We start from the raw sequence: 22,090 nt of genomic DNA, 5'->3' as shown, positions 1-22,090 counted from the left end.
CATTTTGTGATGTAACATTTAATCCTGTAGTGATCAAATAAAATGTGTTTAGTATTTGTGCAGAATTCTGGTGTAATCAATTCTGCAAGGAAATAATCATTTTTTAAAAAAGAAAAAACAAACAAATTGCCTTTTTAACAGTATCAGGATACATCATCATATATCGTAGTTGACCCTAGTATTGTGATTTGTATCGTATCACTACATTCTACTAATACACAGCCCCTATATCTGCACCACATTTATACAGTAGAATGGATGCATCTTGTCATGGAGCAGAAGAATATTGAAAACAGGTGACCCTTGACCTACTTTTTTCAGGTCCTTGTCCTTGTGCAGTTCTAATATCTGAGTACTTTCACGTATAAATCTGTATGTAATAGTTTTACACAAAAACAGTCTAATCTAAATTGTAGGGGCAGTAATTTTCAACAGTATCTGACACTATATAGGGCGAGGGGATTAAAAGTACACTGCAGGTTATGTTATTATTCTACGTTCTGCCATGTTTGTCTTTTATTTCACCATTAAACCAAAACTAATGTCGGGTTAAAGAAACAGTTGTATGAAACAAACACTTGTCTATAACTCATCATGTCTTTCATCATTCCTTCGTCTTTCTATTCTGCTTTTCTTTGGCAGAAACAGTATGAGTCATAACTGTAACCACAGCCTCCCATTGGTCTGTTTACAGTGTTTGCACATTTTCAGCGTTTGCTTTATTGACTGAAGACAGTTACTGAAACTGACACATTTTCAGTCAGTTGATGAATGTTTAGTCGTTAAACTGTTGGTCTTCAGTCCGTCGGGGGGGTGGGTATTGAACCTGTTTGGTTTGTTTTGTTTTAACCTCAGCTGATTTGTCCTGTTGGTGTTTTCTTCTATGTACGGTCCACGTGGTCTGGTCATTCCGTGGCTTGTTTTTTTTTTTTTTTTTTTCATTTTATTGCACAAAAGTAAAATTACTTGATGAAAATATTTCTATTTACAAACTACAGAGAAAAATAGTGGAATTTTAACTATACCGTATTTCAGCTTCTCCTTTATGAGCATTACAACTTATATATTGTCGGCTTCCTGATAAAACCTGATATGTGACTTAAAAACTGTTACTGTTACGTAAAAACTGTTTATATAACAGGAAACTGTGAAATATGTTAAAAAAAAAAAATCTGTTCCTTTAATGTTGGTACTTATGATGGAATGGAAACAACTTTCACAGGAGACAGAAATTTGGAGCTATAATAGGGGAGATAGCAGGTTTTTATTCCCAACCAAAATGTCACTTACCAGGTTTTATCAGGAAGCCGACAATATGACAGTGGATCTACAAATACACAACACTTTTTAAAAAATATATATATATTTATTTATTTTTATTAGTGATAGTTAACAAGACAATGTGGACAGAAAAACAACAACAACACATAAAGAAAGGGAAAATCAAACAAACAAACCAAAAACAACAACAATGACAGAGTATTGACAAACAATGACAACATCATATTACAATGAAAAAGATCATAAATGTAAAGAGCAACTAAACAATGTAGCTTGGTTAGGGGAGATGGGGGAAAAGGGGAAGAGGGGAGTGTGAATGAAAGTGAGAGAGAGAGAGGGAGGAGTGAGGGAGAAAATAATTGTTGTAATGGTACAAAATTATATAATAATACTAATACTAGTATTCTAATTTGCTCGTATGATTGTGGCGGCGGTAGCCATGGTCATTCCGTGGCTGATCTGTGTTTGGACTGAAAACCCTCGGTCTGGGGCTCAGTACGATGGTTTGTTTTTAATTCGCAGGAGTTCTGACTCGATCCTCCGTCAGCGTTTAACCCACGTCAGCAGGTCAGTGCAATGTGATGAGTCGGGACTTTTCCAGTCGACGTGAACGTTTCCTCCGTGAAATAACTCATGATGATGATTAGTCTGGGCTTTACTGCTGGCCTCCTCTGTTTTGGTTTTGTGCTCCGAGGGGTAAAAATACTTTGGTTTCCACTGATGTTCAGAGGTTTTCTCAGCAGAATTCTGTAAACACTAATAGATAAGTTTTTAACTCACCGGTGTTTGGACGTGAGCTGTGGAGAAGGAGCTGGACTGATCATGGGCCATGTTTCATGGTTTATAACATGTAAATGGCTACAGATATCAATGTAGTTACTATTGATCACTGATAGGAAGTCATATATGGACTTTAATTTGGTTCTGTGACCTTTGACCTTGAAGGGCCAAACTCAAGGTCACCAACGTGTAGAATGAAACAATCTTCTTCTCTGAAACTACAGGTTGGTTTCCTTGGGATAATGTCTCCAGACTAGGGATGTAATGATTACTGGTATAACGATAACCGACGGTTAGTATTACCGTTTTTAAATTCTAATTATCATGTTAACCGTGTTGATTACTGCACTTTTCCGGAGAAAATGCCCTATGTAAAGATCTGCTTTTATGTCAAATATTTGAGTATAGTTTAATTTTGTTACAATTTTAATTTTCTATACCTAATATTTGGAACCAATATTAACTTTTAAAGTCTTTGAAAAGGTTCATTAAGCATCTGTGTGTTATTTATGCAATAAATTATATACATTTTTCAAATCAGATTTTATATATTTTTTTTGTGTTTTCTGGCTTTTTATGTTTTTATACTAGGTTAAAGTGAAAAAAAAAAAATTAGCAGATATAGATTGAAGTTGTGCTGAAATAAGATACCTGGGGTATAGTAAACATTTGTTTCTATAGTATATAAAGGCAAAATTAAAAGGACTGAAAAACAGACAAAATAGGCTCAGACCACTAAGGGTTAATATTTGAATGTTTCTGCAACAGAAGGTACATTGTACCAATTATTTTGTGGTTTGTTTGTTTGTTTTTTTAAAATACAACTTGGTTAAATTATCTCAGTGTGTGTATTAGTACTACTTGAACATTTTTAACACAATTTCAACAATACCGCGATAATGATAACGTGATAATTTTGGTCACAATAACCGTGATATGAAATTTTCATATTGTTACATCCCTACTCCAAATACTGTAAAAAGTTTTTGGAAATTTAGATTTTTACATGTTTGGCGAATTTTTGAAATATTAATTACTAGTGCGTTGACCTGTGTGGGTCCAGAGGTTCTAGGTGTGGTCGTTCTTATGCTGGTGTGTATTCGTGCATGCTGTACCGCATTTGTCCAGCAGGCACCGCCAAAGCGTTCTGGGCATAGCAATGTGATTGTAAGGATATTGTATTCAAAAGTTACTAATATCCTCCCAAACTATTGGTCCCATCAACTTACTGTTTTCACTGGACTGTTTCTTGACCAAAAATCCTTAAGTATGACAAACTGCAGCAGTCAGCTGTGTACGGATTAGTGTGATTCCAGATGCATGCGTACACACACACACACACACACACACACAGGCCACTTGGCTTTTATAACACAGATTTTATTTTATTATTATTATCATTATTATTATTATTGTTACTATTATTGTTCTCCTTATCAGTGGTTTCCAAACTTTTTTTGGGCTCTTGACCCCATTTTAACATCCCAAATTTCTGGTGACCCAGACATTCAGAACGGAATTTTTTTTTTTGGCTAAAATTAATTAGATTTTGATCATGTAATAGTTTGCTATACTATGTTTCAAATAAAGGTTAATTTTAGAGGACATTTAGTCTATATAATGTATATTATTCTGGACGGAGCAGTGAATCCAGGTGTAGATACTGCACAAAGGGAGAATGTGATTTTCCTTGGTCAGGATATGTACAGTCAGTCCAGCTGTGATTTACAAGGAGGACAATTAATACTGAACAAACAAGAACTGAAACTATGAATTATGAAAGAGCTGCAGCATCTGAAACTGACCACAATGAACATTTGACAGATGAACAGAACCACAGTGCTGCAGTTTCACAACCACAGTTTGTTATGGATTGGAATCGTCTCTGTCAACTCACCATAAATTTTTTTTATTAGAATGTTTTTAATCAATTACTAGAAATTTCAGGGACCCCACGTGGGGTCCCGACCTCAAGGTTGAAAAACACTGGTCCATATTTGATGGTTTATACATGTGAATGGTTAAAAATATCACTCTAGTTCCTATTGATCACTGATAGAGGTCATATATGGACTGTGATTGAAGTAACTGAGTCCAGTGAAAGTCCCACGCACTTCTACAGTTAGATTGATGTGCATCCAGACCGCAGGACTGGAACACAGAACAGAACCAGGACTGGAACATAGAACAGAACCAGGACTGGAACACAGAACAGAACCAGGACTGGAACACAGAACAGAACCAGGACTGGAACACAGAACAGAACCTGACAACCTCACACATTCAGCTGGTTCTGATCCACATAGAACAGACTCTGACTTACAGGGACACTGGAGACTGTTTTTATTTGTAGATTATTGAGTTTAAGATCATCAGGTTTTTCCTGTGACACAAAGAATGATTCATTCTTTAGTTTCAATCCACAGTCAGTCCTCTGTTCACTCAGTGTGCACATTAAATACACAGGCATTTCTGCTTAACTCAACTAAAGGCCATCTTATCCCTCAGAGCTCCGAGGGTATGTTCTCAGTTTTTACATACTTGGTTTAATTCACCTTTGTAAGGTACCTGTAAATAACACAATATCCAGCTATTTTATACTAAAATGTTCAGGACAGTCTCTGTAAACTAAGGCCAGTTTTTGTCCTAAAACACTGTCGAGAGTAGGGGTGTTAGAAAATATTGGTTCTGCAATATATCACGATATTTCTTTTCACAATACGGTATTGATATTAAAAAGTACTGTATGGATATTTTTAGGTATTTATTCAAATGCAGATATGACGGAGGTTCATTTTTTGTTTTTCTTATTGTTCATATTTTATTTATTATTTAACACTATTTTATTAAATAATGGTTATTTGAAGCATCCTAAAAGCACTTTTTACTTTCTGAGACGTAGATGGTAGTTCCTTTTGTTGGGATTGAACTAAAATAATGTTATGATGTTAGTTATGAACTAATAGAATATGAAAATTGAGCAGAATTGAAATGTAATGTCTGTAAAACATGATTTAAGTTTTAACAGAGGAAAATTTTGTGACATGGCATCGGATCCTGTTCTGATCAAATAAAAATGTGTTTAGTATTTGTGCATAATTCGGGTGTAATCCAGTTCTTCAAGGAAATAGTCATTTGAAAAAAAGAAACAAACAAATTGCCTTTTCAACAGTATCATGATATATGTATCATGATCCTAGTATTGTGATTTGTATCGAATTGCCAGATTCTTGCCAATACACAGCCCTACTAATGTTCATATTGAGAAGGGTATTTGGAAGTAGAAGGGATGTGCTCCACATCCAGCTCGAGTCGGACTTCACCACGTCCGTCTCCAGCCAATGACAGTAGAATTCTTTAAGGCAGTCGTCTTCCAATATAACCGCGAGTTATCCGGAAATGTCATTTGAAAATGACAAATGAGCCGTACTGTGGTACACGCTCATACCGAACTGTGAGGGACATGTACTGTTGCACCCCTAGTTCTAAGTAGTCTTAAAGAGGTCTGAAAAAGTCTTAAATTCTACTTGTAGAAACCAAGGTTCTAATAGTTTTGGATTTTTCATTATAGTTTAGTTTCATTTAGTTTTGACTCTTTTTTTTTTTTTTTTTTTTTTTTTTTTTTTCTCTAATTCAGTTAGTTTTAATTGGTCTTTAGAGCAGGTTTGATAGTTTTTATTGGTTTTCATTTTTTTCTAAATGCTTAGTTTTAGTTTAGTTTTAGTATTAATTTTAGTTTAGTCGTCTCTTTTCTCTTCTTCTCTGTCGTCATATTCAAATAAATCCCAGACAGGACTCTGCTGCTTTCTCCCAACTTTAGTCTCCATGTTTCCAGGTAAAGTGGGGACCAGAAGATGACTGGAAACCACAAATGAACACAAGTGACAGACTGTTAAATATCATATGGTGCCGCTAGCTAAAATTGCTAGAGTGAAATAAATTGCTTTCGTATCAATCCAATGTAGACAAAGATGAAAACGAAGGGAATTTTATCCAGAATTTTTATCCGTTTTAGTTAGTTTTGTAAACACACAATACAGTTTCAGTTAGTTATCGTTTTTTCTTTTAATTATAGTTTTTATTTATTTCAGTTAATGAAAGTGTTTTTTCAATTCTAGTTTGGGTCATTTCGTTAGTTTTCGTTAACGATGGTAACCTTGGTAGAAACCTGTAGGAACCCTGACGTATCTGGGATTTCTGATGAATCGGACAGGTCAGAGTTGACGTAATGTCATTGAATCAGCTGTTGGCAGTGGTTTCTTGGTTGAACATGGGTGGTGTTTTGCGTCCTTCCCTTAAGCAGCTGTTGACCCACTTTAAACCCTGTCCTTGGTAAATCCAGTGTAACATGTTAAACACCGGTGTGCGACGTTTCAGCGCAGGTTTAACTGTCGACCTTTGAGAGCGGCGGGGCTCTGCTGTACATTTCGATCATGTTTGCTCCACTTGCCTCGTGAGTAGAGTCGGTCCAGACTAAAGTGAGCTTCAAGGTCAGCCAGTGTTATTTTGGGATGGAACAGGCCGCTCACAGCGCTGCCACACAACTATGTTCACTGCAGATGTTGCAAGATTTAACAGAACAAATGTTGTGGTGGTTGTTTCAGAACTGCACGCTCTGTCAAGTAATGAGATTTTCTGGTGTTGGGAGGATGTTTCCCAGATCAGAAATGTGGAAACATCTGCTCCTCAGATAAAGGAGGTGATTTTGTGAATGGAAGTCCTTGTTTTTTTAATACTAAAATATGAAGGCGTACTATGGTTACATCATGGGAACATTTGTAGTTGTAGTGTTGGGAGATTAACGTCATTTGTGTATTTTTGTATTTCTTTGTAGGTTTGTACGTTTTCAGTGTATATTTTTGTGTGATAGTTATATATACAGTCTTCTTACACTTCAATCTGCTACTAAACCTATTCTCATTGTTCTTGTGACACTGAAAATAAAGATGTATTCATTGTTTTTCCTGAATCTGGTGCATAAAGTTTATTATGAAACTTATAAAAAATCGTAAGTAATAAAATATTTAAACAGCCAGAAATATAGTGGGTGTCCAGTGACATTTAGATGGAAAATTGCAGTAAAAAACATTTGTTAACAAACCTTGCTCTTCAAACAATGACATATAGCCCAGGGGTGTCAAACTCATTTTAGTTCAGTTCCACATTCACCCCAATATGATCTGAAGTGGGCTGGACCAGTAAAAGAATACCAGTGAAAAAAGTAAAATTACATTAAGATAATGTTTACATCTACATCATTTCCTTAACAATCTGGATAACGTGAACAACTTGAAATGTCTTAAGAAAAACAAGTGCAATTTTAACAATATTCTGCCTCAGTTTATCAGTTTATCATTTACACATGGGCATTATAGCTTACATTACAATTACAAATACACATAATATTGATAAAATTGCATTTACTTTTCTCAAGATATTTCACCTTGTTCATATTTCTTCAGGTTATTCACATTTTTTGTGAAAGGATACTTTGTTAATGTAAACATTTTCATGTAATTTTACTTTTATTTTACATTAAAACAAAGATAAAATCTGCAGTTGTCATTTATAGGATATTATGACAGTATTTTTCTGGTCTGACCCAATGGAGATCTAATTGGTTTATATGTGTATGTATGGAACCTGAAATAAAATGATTTTTACAGTGTTGATTGTTAATTTCTTCAGTGTAATTTTTGCACTTCACAAATTCATCCTAGGGGCCAGATTGGAGCCTTTGGCGGGCCGGATTTGGCACTCGGGCCGCATGTTTGACACCTGTGACATAGCCTATACTGAAATCGAAAAAAACAAATGTTTGTAATAATATGGAGACCTTTCATTGATTATGTCCAAAAACTAAACACAAACTTGCAGATGATGAAGGATGTTTGTGGACCATGTACTAGTTACCACATGTGTAATTTATTTGTTTGTTTGTTTTTTTTTTGTTTTTTTTTGTTTTTTTTAATTCATTTTGTCAATGTCATTCCTTAATTGAAAATTTTGATATTTTATTTCATTCTGTGCAATGCCTTCTTTGTAATAGATGATCTATTGTTTTTATATTTACATAAGAGAAGCTGTTTTTTTTTTTTTTTTAATTATTATTTTTCTACCTTAATTTGAATGAAAAATATTGTGCTACACTTGTTGAGTCATACGATTGGATTCAACAGGTATTTGGCAGTTGTACATGAAAATGATTTGCTCTTTTGTAAATATCAAACGTGTACAGTTGATAAACAAAGCATATTAGAATCTGTCCCCTCGGTGATGATTAGGGCTTGAATTAAAATTTTCCCTGTGGCTGTTGTTTTTTTTTTTTTTTAGTGTTACTTCATTTGTCTATAAATATGAAAATACTCACTTGTAACATCTGGCAGTTGAGCGAAAATAGAAAAAAAAAAAAAAAAAACAGGTGTAGTACGATGCCAAATCTACGGTTTTGGTGCTGATCCAACCTGCTCATTCAGCTAAAAACGATTTTATACTGGAATTACAGCACAATGGGGACAAAACAGGAAGGAAATGGCACCTAAACAAAGACTAACCGGTGATTAGGAAGGCGGAGGGATTGGACTCATGCCCTGTGTTGTGTTTTTTCTGTGCAGGTACGAAGACAGAATGTGAAACCAGCCAGTTTCAGTGTGGAAACGGTCGCTGCATCCCGTCCGTCTGGCAGTGCGACGGCGACGAGGACTGCACCGACGGCAGCGATGAGAACTCCTGCGGTAAGACGTTCAGCTCTTTTAAGACCCTGTGTGTCACCGGTGACTAGGGCTGTGTATCGGCAAGAGTCTGGTGATACAATACAAATCACAATACTAGGATCACAATACGATATATATCGCAATATATCATGATACTGTTAAAAAGGCGATTGTTTTGTTTTTTTCTTTTTTAAATGATTATTTCCTTTGAAGAATTTAATTAAGCCAGAAATATGTACAAATACTAAACACATTTTTATTTGATCAGAACAGGGTCTAATGTTATATCACATATGTTTCTGTGTTAAAACCTAAATTATGTTTTACAGACATTACAGTTTAAGATCATGTTCATGTTCAGAACTAACATCAGAACAGTATTTTAGTTCAATCCCAACAAAGGAACAAACATTATTGAATAAAAGAGTGTTAAATAAAATATAAACAAAAATTTAAAAGTGAACATCTATAATATCTGCATTTGAATAAATACCTAAAAATATCGATACAGTACTTTTTAATGTCAATACAGTATTGTGAAATGAAATATCACGATATATTGCAGAACCGATATTTTCTTACACCCCTACCAGTGACACTTTTCTGCATTTGACACCATTCAAATGATGTAACTCTTGAACCGTTGACACTATCGACTAAAACCAAACGTCATCTTTTTTCTGAGGTTGGGTTCTTTCTGTTGGTCTATAACACTTTAGAGTAGAGGTCTGCATCGGCTAAGGGAGAGGGGTGGAAGTGGGCGGAGCAGAGAGCAGCAGAGTGCAGTCTGTGAGGGAGAGGTAGAAGACTTTTTTACTTTTAGCAGCATTTTAGCGGTGTTTTTGACTGTAATTATTAATATTGTAACACCATGAATATACATGCAGTTTCCATCATGATGCAAAGTGTAGACTTTCTCATCAAATATGGCAGCCCAAGCCATCAGAAACCAGAGTAAACCTGTTGTTGTAACTGCTTAAATGTTATAGAAGCGAAAAAAATTAATCAGACCATGATCATTCTTCAAAAGGTCATGAAATATCTCTTAACCACATTGACCAGACCGTCTCCTACTCCACATCTGTGTATTGGAGGTTTGTTCAGCAAAGAAAAGCATTAAACTCATCGTAAGTCACTTTTCCATTGACCCTCAAATTGCGCGAATATAACCTGTGTATTAAAGTTTACCTAATGGGAAACAACAGTTTTGCCAAAACTGTCATTTTTCGATAAAAAGTTTTTGCACTGGCAAGAGGTGTTTTTTGTTTTTTTTTTTTGGGGGGGGCGCAAATGGTATATCATGCAAAGCTGCAATGGAAAGACCTTTTTGTGCAACTAGTCATGTGAATAAAAAAATGAAAATAAAAAAAAGATGTTGACGGATGTTACAACAAGCGAAGAGTGTTAAAAGAAACATGGTGCAGTATATGTGGACACACCAGGAAACCCAATCATTTTTTAATTTAGTTCAAATTAGAAGGGTAATGAATAATAATAATTATAATAATGATAATAATGAATATATCTGTAAATCAACACAATATTTATGTTCATCACCATGTGTATGTAATGACTTCTCAAGCCATCTCATGATAATAAACAAATCATCACATTTGTAATTTAATGGAAAACCCAGCATTACGCACTTCTGGTTTTTTTTTTTTGTTTGTTTTTTTTTTACATTTAGTAAATATCGGTAAAGTTTTGCGCAGATGTCCAACGGAAAAGCAACTTGTGTTTCTCAGTTTCAGCTTCAGGGTAAAGCTGAGAGAGGCTAATAGTTAGCATGAGGACTTAGAAATAACAGGCGACAGCTGCTGTTGAGAGAAGGTCATGTGATCTCCATCACCATTCACTTCTCTGCTGTTAAACATTAGTTCCACTGTTGTGTTTCACACGGACACTTATTGTGATGCACACAGAAGCTTCAATTCAGGAAAACTGCAATAGAATATTTCCCGTCAATCAATTTAAGTCGATTAATCGAATCGTGAATTTTTGCATTGGCTTCAAGCACCTAATTAATTAATCGTTTCAGCTCTAAAATGAATCTGGGCATCCTGTTTATAATGCTAGTCCTTATAGGGTTAACACAGGTATCCTGAGGTGGTCCAGGTCTTACTTGCTCAGGACGTCAGAACTTTTTCTTAGATCCGTCACATGAAGCTGCGTTCATTTGTAAAACTGTAGAATACTGACTTATGTAAATGGAATCTGTGGAGTCGAGTGAATAGTCAGAGCTGAAAACTGAGACAAAGAAAGTGTTATAGTTGACATCTTGTGACTCGCTCTTGTCGGAGCAGCTCTATTAGTTTCCCACAATCCTCTGGGATGGATGTGACCTGGTGATGGGAAGGAGCAGAGCTAAATATGGAGTTATAAGCGTGTATACGTGTCCAATATCTCAGATCTTTCCTTTTTCTTTTGTCCCTCGTCTTATCTGGGTCAGATGCGACCAGAGGGAGGGAGGGAGGGATGAGGAAGAGGAGGAGAGGGAGGGACGACGACGACGATGATGATGATGATATCACTGCAGGCCAATGGGGACACACAAATCCTGATAAAGACCCAATTTAGAGGATCCTGCCCTAAAAGGATGGAACAGATTAATATGTACATTTATTAATGTGAGAGAGGAAATATTTACACCCAACGGTTCTATGATGCTGCACATTCTGACTGAGCTTTAGGTCTGATTCTGTTGAGGTTCAGAAGGTTTTATTTAGCCCTGAATCTGCCTTTTCAGTCTGAATTCTTTTATTATTGATACACTGATCAGCCATAATATTGTGACGCTGACAGAAGTGTTGATATTATTTTGTTAAAATGGGTCCAGATGATACAAGAAGTCATTCTATAAACATGGTGCCAAACGTAAATATTGTGTTGATTTACAGATATTATTATTATTATTATTATTATTATTATTATATATTACCCCTCTATCTCCTACTAAATTAACCCTTTCATGCATTGTGGTCACTACAGTGGACAATTATTCTACTGCTGTTCTCTTGTATATTAATGGATTTTATTGTTTTAGTTCTATATCGGCCAACACAGTGTACAGTTATGTATCATCCCATACACTGTAATTCATAGCATCGCTGTAACTTTGCTGTACTTGATAAACTTGATCTGCAGTAACATGTTTTAGTGTAAATCAATTCCTTGTTATTGTTATGAGACTGTAATTAACAGGGGTTTTTTTTAAAGAAAAGATTTTTTTTTTTTTGCATATCATCTCCATAATATGAGTAATAACTAATATTAGAGTATGTTAAATGTGACAGAACATCAGATTAGCAGCAATAAAAAATGTATTTCATAGTTTTCACACAATATATCAGTAAATGCATGTTTCTTTGCTTCAAAAATCCAACTCATGGTGTCCAGCTGAGTGGATATTTTTGCAGTTCCATGAAAAATAGGTTGATAAAAATAAATAAATAAAAAAATAAATCGCTGTTTTTTTCATGCCTAAAGAGGAATAATAACAGTCGGCGAAAAAAATCTTGATTATGGTTCTCAAAATTCAGGCATGAAAGGGTTAAAAAATGATGTGGTTTCCTAGTGTGTCCACACAGAACGCACCATGTTTCTTGTAAAACTCTTCTTCTTCTCTTGTTGTAACATCCGTCAATGAATTGAATGTCATAAAATACAAAATGTGTCACAGGAGATGCATGTAGTCTTAAAGGGTTCAAATATGACCAGTAAAGCATCAGTAGACCTTGACCTCCAACGATGGAGGTCACATGACTGTCTCTCAACAGCAGCTGTCTCCTGTTATTTCTAAGTCCTCATGCTAACTCTATTAGCCTCTCTCAGCTTTACCCTAAAGCTGAAACCGTGAAACACGATCACTTTTCCATTGGACATCTGCGCAAAACTGTACCGATATTTAGTAAATGTTGAAAAAACAGAAGTACGTAATGTGGGTTTTTCCATTAAATCACAAGTGCAATGATTTGTTTATTTATTATCACGAGATGACACGAGACATCATTCCATAAACATGGTGCCAAACGTAAATATGGTGTTGATTTACAGATATATTCATTATTATTATTATTATTATTATTATTATTATTATTATTATTATTATTATTATTATTATTATTATTATTATTATTATATATTACCCGTCTATCTCCTACTAAGTTAAAAAATGACCGGGCTTCATGGTGTGTCCACACATACTGCACCATGTTTCTTTTAAAACTCTTCTTCTCTTGCTGTAGCGTCCATCAACATCCGTATTTTTTGTTCATGTGACTCTAGTTGCACAAAAAGGTCTTCCCATTGCAGTTTTGTGTGATATACCAATTTCGCTACACCCAAAAAAATACCTCTTGCTAGCGCAAAAACTTTTAATGGAAAAACGAGAGTTGTGGAAGTGAGAATTGTTTTTTTCCATCAGGTAAATTTTTATATGAAGTTAGATTCATGCAATTTGAGGATCAGTGGAAAAGCAGCTATTGTCAGAATGTTATATCTGACTGGTGTATATCTTGGTTTCTGTGTTTGATCTGTTTGACTTGTAATATGTCAGAATATGTTAAACTATCCTCGTTCCCAGTGTCTTGTTTTCAGTTTACCGTTAGGGCTGTGTATCGGCAAGAATCTCGCGACACGATTCAAATCACAGTACTAGGATCATGATACAATATATCATGACACTGTCAAAAAAGGCAATTTTTTATTTGTTTCTTTTTTTTAAGTGATCATTTCCTTGAAGAATTGAATTACACCAGAAATCTGCACAAATACTAAACACATTTTTATTTGATCAGAAAAGGATCTAATGTTATACCACAAAATGTTCCTGTGTTTAAACTGAAATTCTGTTTTAGAGACATTCCAGTTTCAGATCCTGTTCAAACGTTCATATTCTATTAGTTCAGAACTAACATCAGAACAGTATTTTAGTTCAATCCCAACAAATGAACTACCATCTGCCGCTCAGACAGTAAAACGTGCTTTTAGGATGCTTCAAATAACTATTATTTAGTAAAACAGTGTTAAATAATAATAAATAAGATATAAAGAAAAAGAAAAATGAACCTTCGCCATCTCTGCATTTGAATAAATACCTAAAAATATTGATACAGTACTTTTTAATATCGATACAGTATTGTGAAATGAAATATTGCGATATATTGCGGAATGGATATTTTCTAACACCCTTTTTACTGTGGGACATAAAAATGATTTTGCAAAAGGAGACACTTAGAACCATACATGTCATGTGGTGGGAGCTTAAATAGCACCAGAAAAATGCATTTGATACACATATAAAACATGAGTATTCAATGTGTAATAGTCTAAACTTCTGTTTTATGGACGTCAGGTAAAAAAGAGGTTTAAAAAAAAAAAAAAAAAAAAAAAAAAAGAGAGACAAAAGCATGAAAACGATAACACTTTCAGAACCTTTTTTAAACCAAAACATCTTGTCATTAGACCCCATGTATTAGAAACTGGAATGCTGTGGATCTAAACTGACACTTAACCAGTTCACAGGAGGATACAGCTGTAATTTACTTCAGGTTGGGTCCAGGATCCTTTGACCTTTTTCCTGTTTTCTAATGAAGCTGAATGATCAGTCACGCCTCAGGTATCACAAAGATGATGATCGACTCAATCCAGGGTTTTTAGACTCACAGGAAGAGGAAAGATAAAACTATAATTGTGACAGATCCTCTGGAATATGAGTGAGTTTATCCACCGTCAGCGCTCCATATTCAACGCCTGAGTGGCTTTGACTGTCATCACCATGTTCAGATGAATTCTTATGCGTTGTACGGCAGTTTGAGCCTCATTTTAAAGCTCAGCCTTGGCACTGTTCAATAGTCTGGGAGAAAAAAACGGTGTAAAATATAGAAGCAGAATTCATACCTGTGAGAACGCTGACTGGCAAACTGTACAAGGTCAGGGTTTAGTGCTTTAATTAGTATGTGTGAGTTATTATGTCACTGGACGGAGGAAGCCACAGGGTTTAGATGATCTTTTTTAAGTCTATCAGTTTTTATTAGCTCACCGATAGGTCATGAGTTATTGTGACCGGCGGCGTCCTCCTTCAAACACCTTCTTCTCTGAAACTACTGGTTGGATTCAGTTCTATTTTTATATGCATCTTCTTTGGGACAAGATCCACAAAGTTTGTTTTGACAAATTTAGATTTTTGCTTTTTTTTCTATGTTAAAAATGGTCTCTTCCTTCTAATGGTCCATATGTTGATGATTTATGACATGTAAATGGTTACAGATATCAATATAGCTTCTATTGATCACTGATAAAGTCACTTTAATTGAATTAGTTTTGTGTGTGTCTTTCATATCCACATCCTGAAGTCCATGGGATGTTCTAAATCTGGCCCCACGCTGGAGGTTAAATATCCAGATTTTGGGCCTGATTCTTTCCAGACAATTCAAGGCCGGTTTGGTCGATGTTCAGCCCAGATTATCTGTAAAGTTTAAACCGGTTCATAGATCGAGTCTGGACTTGAAACACTTCGACTGATCAGGACCTAAAATTCTCGGATTGCATCTTCGTTGGTTGAACATTCTTGGTTTCTCTTCTCCTCTGAGGGTAAACTTAATGTTTTGGTAATGGATCAGACAGTTATTTTGGGCTTTGGCAAACACTTAGACCAGTGTTTATCAACCGTGGGGTCGCCTGGAATCCAAATGGGGTTACCTGAAATTTCTAGTAATGGATAAAAATAAAAAAATTACTAATAAAAAATATATGTTGAGTTGACAGAGACAATCCCAATCCATAGCAGACAAACTGTGGTTGTGAAACTGCAGCACTGTGGTTCTGTTTCTGTGTCAAATGTTCATTGTGGTCAGTTTCAGATGCTGCAGCTCTTCCATAATTCATAGTTTGAGTTCTTGTTTGTTCAGTATTAATTGTCCTCCTTGTAAATCACAGCTGGACTGACTGGACAGATCCTGACAAAGGAAAATCCAATTCTCCCTTTGTGCAGTAATCTACACCTGGATTTTCTGTGTCCATCCACAATAATATACATTATATAGACTAAATTCCATATAAAATTAACGATTATTTGCAACATTGCATAGCAAACTATTACATGATCGAAAACAAATTAATTTTAACAAAAAAATTTCTCTCCATTTTGAATGTCTGGGGTCACCAGAAATTTGTGACATTAAAATGGGGTCATGAGCCAAAAAAGGTTGGAACCAGTGACTTAGACCATTTTATTGAGTGAATAACTGTTAATCAACAGTAAAAGCATCAGTCGTCGAACCTGAATAAAATCATTGGAATAGTTCTTTAAAAGCACCTTCACCTGTTGTCTCTGTCTTCAACTCCAAGTTCAAATAACTGAGTTCTCCACAGGGAAGTTGTGACTTTGTTTTCAGGCTGTTCTTGGTTTAATCAGGACGCAGCTCGATGCAAAGCCGTGACCTTTTCACCACAGAAAGAAGAAATGTTCAGAGCTGTATTTCATATTCATGAGCTGAGTTAACATGGCCCTGTTCTTTATGTGACATGGTTTATTAATGGACATGAAGCTGCGTTTCCTCACGTAATGATCCGTGTCTTTCTGCAGTGAAAAAGACGTGTGCGGAGGTGGACTTCGTGTGTCGTAATGGACAGTGTGTCCCCAAGAGGTGGCACTGCGACGGCGAACCCGACTGCGAGGACGGATCCGACGAGAGCATGGAGATCTGCCGTGAGTAAACGCCAAAATAAAGTCAAGAAGGAACAAAACAAGAACCAAAGTGAACAGATAATCAGCAAAATAATCCATGATAAGGACAAAAATTAACAAAATAAGCACCAAAATCAACAAAATTCCATGTTAAATGGGAGAATAATGAACAAAATATAGATGCAGTGACAAAATTGGTAACAAAATACGCAAAATAATCTATGAAAAGGACAAAATAAGCACTAAAATCAAAAAAATACCATGTTAAATGGGAGAATAATGAACAAAATATAGATGCAGTGACAAAATATGTAACAAAATGTGTAAAATAATTCATGAAAAGACAAAAATGGACAAAACAAGCACCAAAATCAACAAAATACCATGTTAAATGGGAGGATAATGAACAAAATATTGATGCAGTGACAAAATATGTAACAAAAGGTGCAAAATAATTCATGAAAAGGACAAAAATGGAAAATAACAAGAACCAAAATCAACAAAATGCCATGTTAAATGGGAGAATAATGAACATAATCTAGATGAGGTTACAAAATGAATAACAAAATGTGTGAAATAATTCATGAAAAAGACAAAAATGAACAAAACAAACGCCAAAATCAACAAAATACCACGTTAAATGGGAGAATAATGAACAAAATATAGATGCAGTGACAAAATGAGTCTCAAAATATGTGAAATAATTCATGAAAAGAACAAAAATAAACAAAACAAACACCAAAATCAACAAAATAGCATATTGGATGAAGGATTAATGATCAAAATAAATAATGAAAATTCTCTAAATTAAATAAAGAATGAACAAAATGCTACAGTTGCAATAAAACAAGCAAATTAATCTATACAGTGGCAACATAAATGACAAAATTAATAACAAAATAATAAATTAAAAGAACAAAAGTGAACAAAACAAGCACCAATATTAACAGAACAGCGTATTAAATGGAAGAATAATGAACCAAATATCTATGCAATGACAAAATAAGTAACAAAATAATCCATGAAAAGGATAAAATGAACAAAAAAAGCACCAAATGAAACAAAATCGCATTTTAAATGAAGGATTAATGAATGAAATGAACTAATTGAAATAGTGAACAAAACTCTACAACATTAGCATCAAAATGAACTAAAAATGGGTAAAAGAATGAACAGTGTGTACAGTTCATTCTGTTCAGTTTGTCAGGAAATAAACATTTGAGACATTTTGGGCAAAAGTGTTGATTTCATCCCCTGCAGAACAAGTAGAACACATACTGTACATGTAGAGTTTTACTTTCAGGGCTGTGACCTTTAACAGTTTTACATTTTTGTTTCCTGACAATGAGTTCAATGTTTGCACAGAAACTTAACTCCAGAAACATTTAGACTGATGTGTTTTTCTGAAAAATGCAAGGTTTCTCTGGTTTTGATGTAAAAACTGTTGAATTTACTTTAAGCTTAAGTGAACATCTACAGGATCAGTGAATTAAATATAGAAAATTAGATGATTTATGCTGAAAAATGGAAAAAATGCAGTGGATAATATTGTAATGAATGGTGATAAATCACATTTAAAGGTAGAGAAAAAATAATTTGAAAGTTGTCACAATAAATAAAATGGACAAATTAATGGACAAACAAAATTATCAGCAAAATAAACTAAATTATCAACAAAATAAACCAAAGAATGAACATAAAATTATCTAAGTAATAAATTAAGTAAGAAGATGAACAAAATATAGATGCAGTGACAAAATGAGTAACAAAATGTGTAAAATAATTCATGAAAAGGACAAAAGTGAACAAAACAAACACCAAAATCAACAAAATACCATGTTAAATGAGAGAATAATGAACAAAATATAGATGCAGTGACAAACATTAATATAATATTGTAATAAATGGTGATAAATTCACATTAAAGGTAGAGAAAAAATGATTTTGAAGTTGTCACAATAAATAAAGTGGACAAATTAATGGACAAATACAATTATCAACAAAATAAACTAAATTATCAACAAAATGAACCAAAGAATGAACATAAAATAATCTAAATAATAAATTAAAGTAAGAAGATGAACACAATAATGCACAAAACTAACAAAAAACTGATCAAATTTACACAGAAAAATGTATAAAACACAGGATAATGTTAGAATAAATGGTGATAAATCACTTATAAAAGGTTTAATGTAGAGAAAAAATAATTTGGAAGCCACTGCAAAATAGTTGTTGGCATGACGGTGGTTGGAAACGATTGATTTATGTTCAGTTAATGATTTACATTTTTAGTCAAGTCACTTTTCTCTATTCTGATTTAAGATACACAATATGGACAAAAGTATGTGGACATGTTGAATCCAGGTGTTTCTTTTCCAACTGGGGTCTGGGATACAAAACAATAAGGACTAATGTCAGAATATAGTTTTATATTATGGGATAAATATCAGTGCCTTCATTAGTTTGGTTTAAATTATTACCTTTGTTTCCAAAACGACTCAGAGATGGTTTTGATTGAATTTATATCAACATTGATCTTTATATATTTATTTATTTTTTATCCACGACTGATTTTGAATGTTCGTCCTCTAAACTTCTAAAATATTTTTCCTGCTCTGGCCGTCAATAATAATTCTCTACCAGAACTAACCATCTACTTTGATCACATCTGACTGAGGAAGAAAAATCTACCATTAAACTGTAAGGAAATATTGATGTTTATAAACTATATGCACATAAATATTGGGACACATCAGCTGTCAGATGTTCCTGTTCATGATGATTTGAAATAAAAACATCAATATTTCCTTAAAGTTTAATGGTAGATTTTTCTTCCTCAGTGAGCTGTGAAGAAAGTAGATGGTTAGATGTGAAAGAAAATTATTTTGTCAGAGCAAGAAAAACATTTTAGAAATTCAAAAATTTAACTTTGACCTACTTTTCCCAAAATGTAACCACATCTATTCTGGGTCACTGGTAATCTATAAACCCAATCTGGTATGTATTTAACCAGTAGTTTTGCTGCTGAAGTGTTAACAAACAAAGAAACCGAACCAAAATCAGTACCTCTTGCCTCCCCTTCAGGGGGCGGGGTCATAATTAAAACCAGATGAACCAATGCTTTGAGAGTTATCCCATAATATAAAACTATATTCTGACACTAATCATTATTGTTTTGTATCCCAGACCCCTGTTAGAAAAGAAACACATAAATTCAACGTGTCCATATAGATCACAGGTGTCAAACATGCGGCCCGAGAGCCAAAATCATGCCCACCAAAGGGTCCAGTCCGGCCCTGGGGATGAATTTGTGAAATGCGAAAATAACACTAAGATATTAATTATCCTTTTAGTTCAGGTTCCACATTCAGACCAATTCAATCTCAAGTGGGTCAGACCAGTAAAATACTATCATAATAATCTATAAATAATGACAACTCCAAATGTTTCTTTTTGTAAATGTAAATATTTTCATGTATTTACACTGAAATAAAGTATAATTTTGCAAAAAATGCGAATAACCTGAAATGTCTTAAGAGAAGTAAGTACAGTTTTAACAGTATTCTGTCTGTTATTAAATGTTTTGTGTATTTGTAGATCCACTGTGATCTGTAAGTTATAATGAACATGTGTAAATGATAAAATGAGGCAGAATATTGTTAAAATTGCACTTATTTTTTTCAGTTTCTTCATGTTATTCACATTGTTTAAAAGGATAGTTTGTAGATATAAACCTTTTTATAATGTACAGTTACTTTTTCGCTCTAAAACAGAGAAAAGTTTGGAGTTGGCATTATTTATATATTATTATATTATTGTGTTATTATTTTACTAGTTCGGCCCACTTCAGATCAAATTTAGGTGAATCTGGCCCCTGAACTAAAATGAGTTTGACACCCCTGACATACAGGGTGGGGAAGCAAAATGTACAATATTTTGAGGCAGGGATTGAAAGACAGTGTATGACCAATTAGTTTATTGAAAGTCATGAGAATTTATTTGCCACAAGAAAATGTCCATAATAGAAAATGTTTTTATTCTATGTGTCCTCCTTCTTTCTCAATAACTGCCTTCACACGCTTCCTGAAACTTGCGCAAGTGTTCCTCAAATATTGGGGTGACAACTTCTCCCATTCTTCTTTAATAGTATCTTCCAGACTTTCTGGTAATAGTTTTGCTCATAGTCATTCTCTTCTTTCCATTATAAACAGTCTTTATGGACACTCCAACTATTTTTGAATTCTCCTTTGGTGTGACGAGTGCATTCAGCAAATCACACACTCTTTGACGTTTGCTTTCCTGATTACTCATATGGGCAAAAGTTTCTGAAAAGGTATGGATAATAGTGTTAGGTGTGATTATGACATCAATATGTGTTTGGTTTCGAAACAATTGACGTAGTGCCTGCTGAGAAAAAACAAATGTTCATTGTAAATTTTGCTTCCCCACCCTGTAGAGAATAATAATCTTTGAATTTACATGATCAGTGAATTAAATAAAGGAAAATACTGGTGACTCACTGAAAAGTGTGGATAAAATAATAAATGGTGATAAATCCCTTCAGACAAATGAATGTGGAGGTCGTGTCAATAATAGTTCTAGGTCTTCAGGAGTTAATGAAAGTGTAAAATAAAAACGGGAAGGGCTGTTCGTGGAGGTCAACGGTCCTGGAGTCTTTCCGTTTGCGTCAGTTTTCCAGTCGTAGTGAATCCGTGGCCGTCGGCGTGTTTTTATATCCGTATTTGATGCTGATGCAGAGACACTTAAAAGCATCGCAGGGCCGTCCCCTGTGGGCGTCGCTGTCAAATCAATAACAGACTGAAACGGGACTAAAGGAAGACGCTGAGCTCAGACTGGTGGAAGTCGACAAGGTGCCTCTGAATCAAACACACCAAGGGCTTTCATCCTAAAGTCGCTTTTTTAATGAGACAAACCCGTCCTCTGCGCCGTCGGGAAGACAAACGGACTGTGGCGTCTCCTCAGGTGGAGACGAACATCAGAGCGACGACGAAGGCGTGTCCTCAAACACTGACTGGTGCCGAAAGATTTTTAAGTGGACTGACACTCAGTACACGCTGTAACCAAACTGTCAATCCACAGAAGTTTATTATAGTTTCTATGGAAGTCAATCTGTCTCATCAGATTTTGAATTATAATAGCCATTGAATTTCTTGTGCTGAATGTTTTTGCACTGAAATTAAGTATCTGAATTTTTTGTCTCTAAATTCAACTATGTTCATAAATTTAGAATTTAAAAAAATTCTGATGCAAAAAATTCTGAAGCAAAAAATTCAGATCGCTCATCCGGGACACCAAGGACAAGCAATCGATTCTATCTCAAGTCGAACTGACAGCCAGCCAATCGAGTTATGTTCGGGTGGTCATGTGACACCGATGCAGGAAGATGGTCAGCACGGATGTGTGATCTGAATTTTTTTGCTTTTGAAGGCTTTGCATCTGATTTTTTGGCATCTGATTTTTTTTTTTTTTTTTTTGTCTTTTTTTGCTTTCGAATTTTTTGCTTTTGAATGTTTTGCATCTGATTTTTTTGCATCTGAATTTTTTTTAATTCTAAATTTATGAACATAGTTGAATTCAGAGACAAAAAATCTGGTAATTTCAGTGC

The 22,090-nt window shown here is 34.6% G+C and overlaps 1 protein-coding gene across 1 annotated transcript in view; it reads left to right on the top strand.

Annotated features, from left to right (window-relative positions):
• The first annotated feature begins 1,699 nt into the window (after nucleotides 1-1,699).
• Nucleotides 1,700-22,090, top strand: part of vldlr (very low density lipoprotein receptor) — a 74,634-nt gene continuing 54,243 nt past the window's right edge. The window contains exons 1-3 of the mRNA XM_030149781.1: nucleotides 1,700-1,784; nucleotides 8,676-8,795; nucleotides 16,360-16,482. Coding sequence (XP_030005641.1) covers nucleotides 1,700-1,784; nucleotides 8,676-8,795; nucleotides 16,360-16,482 — 328 coding nt within the window. The remainder of the gene's footprint in view (nucleotides 1,785-8,675; nucleotides 8,796-16,359; nucleotides 16,483-22,090) is intronic.

This window comes from Sphaeramia orbicularis, chromosome 12 (assembly GCF_902148855.1).
Source record: "Sphaeramia orbicularis chromosome 12, fSphaOr1.1, whole genome shotgun sequence".
NCBI lineage: Eukaryota > Metazoa > Chordata > Actinopteri > Kurtiformes > Apogonidae > Sphaeramia > Sphaeramia orbicularis.
This window is presented reverse-complemented; position numbering and strand designations above follow the sequence as displayed.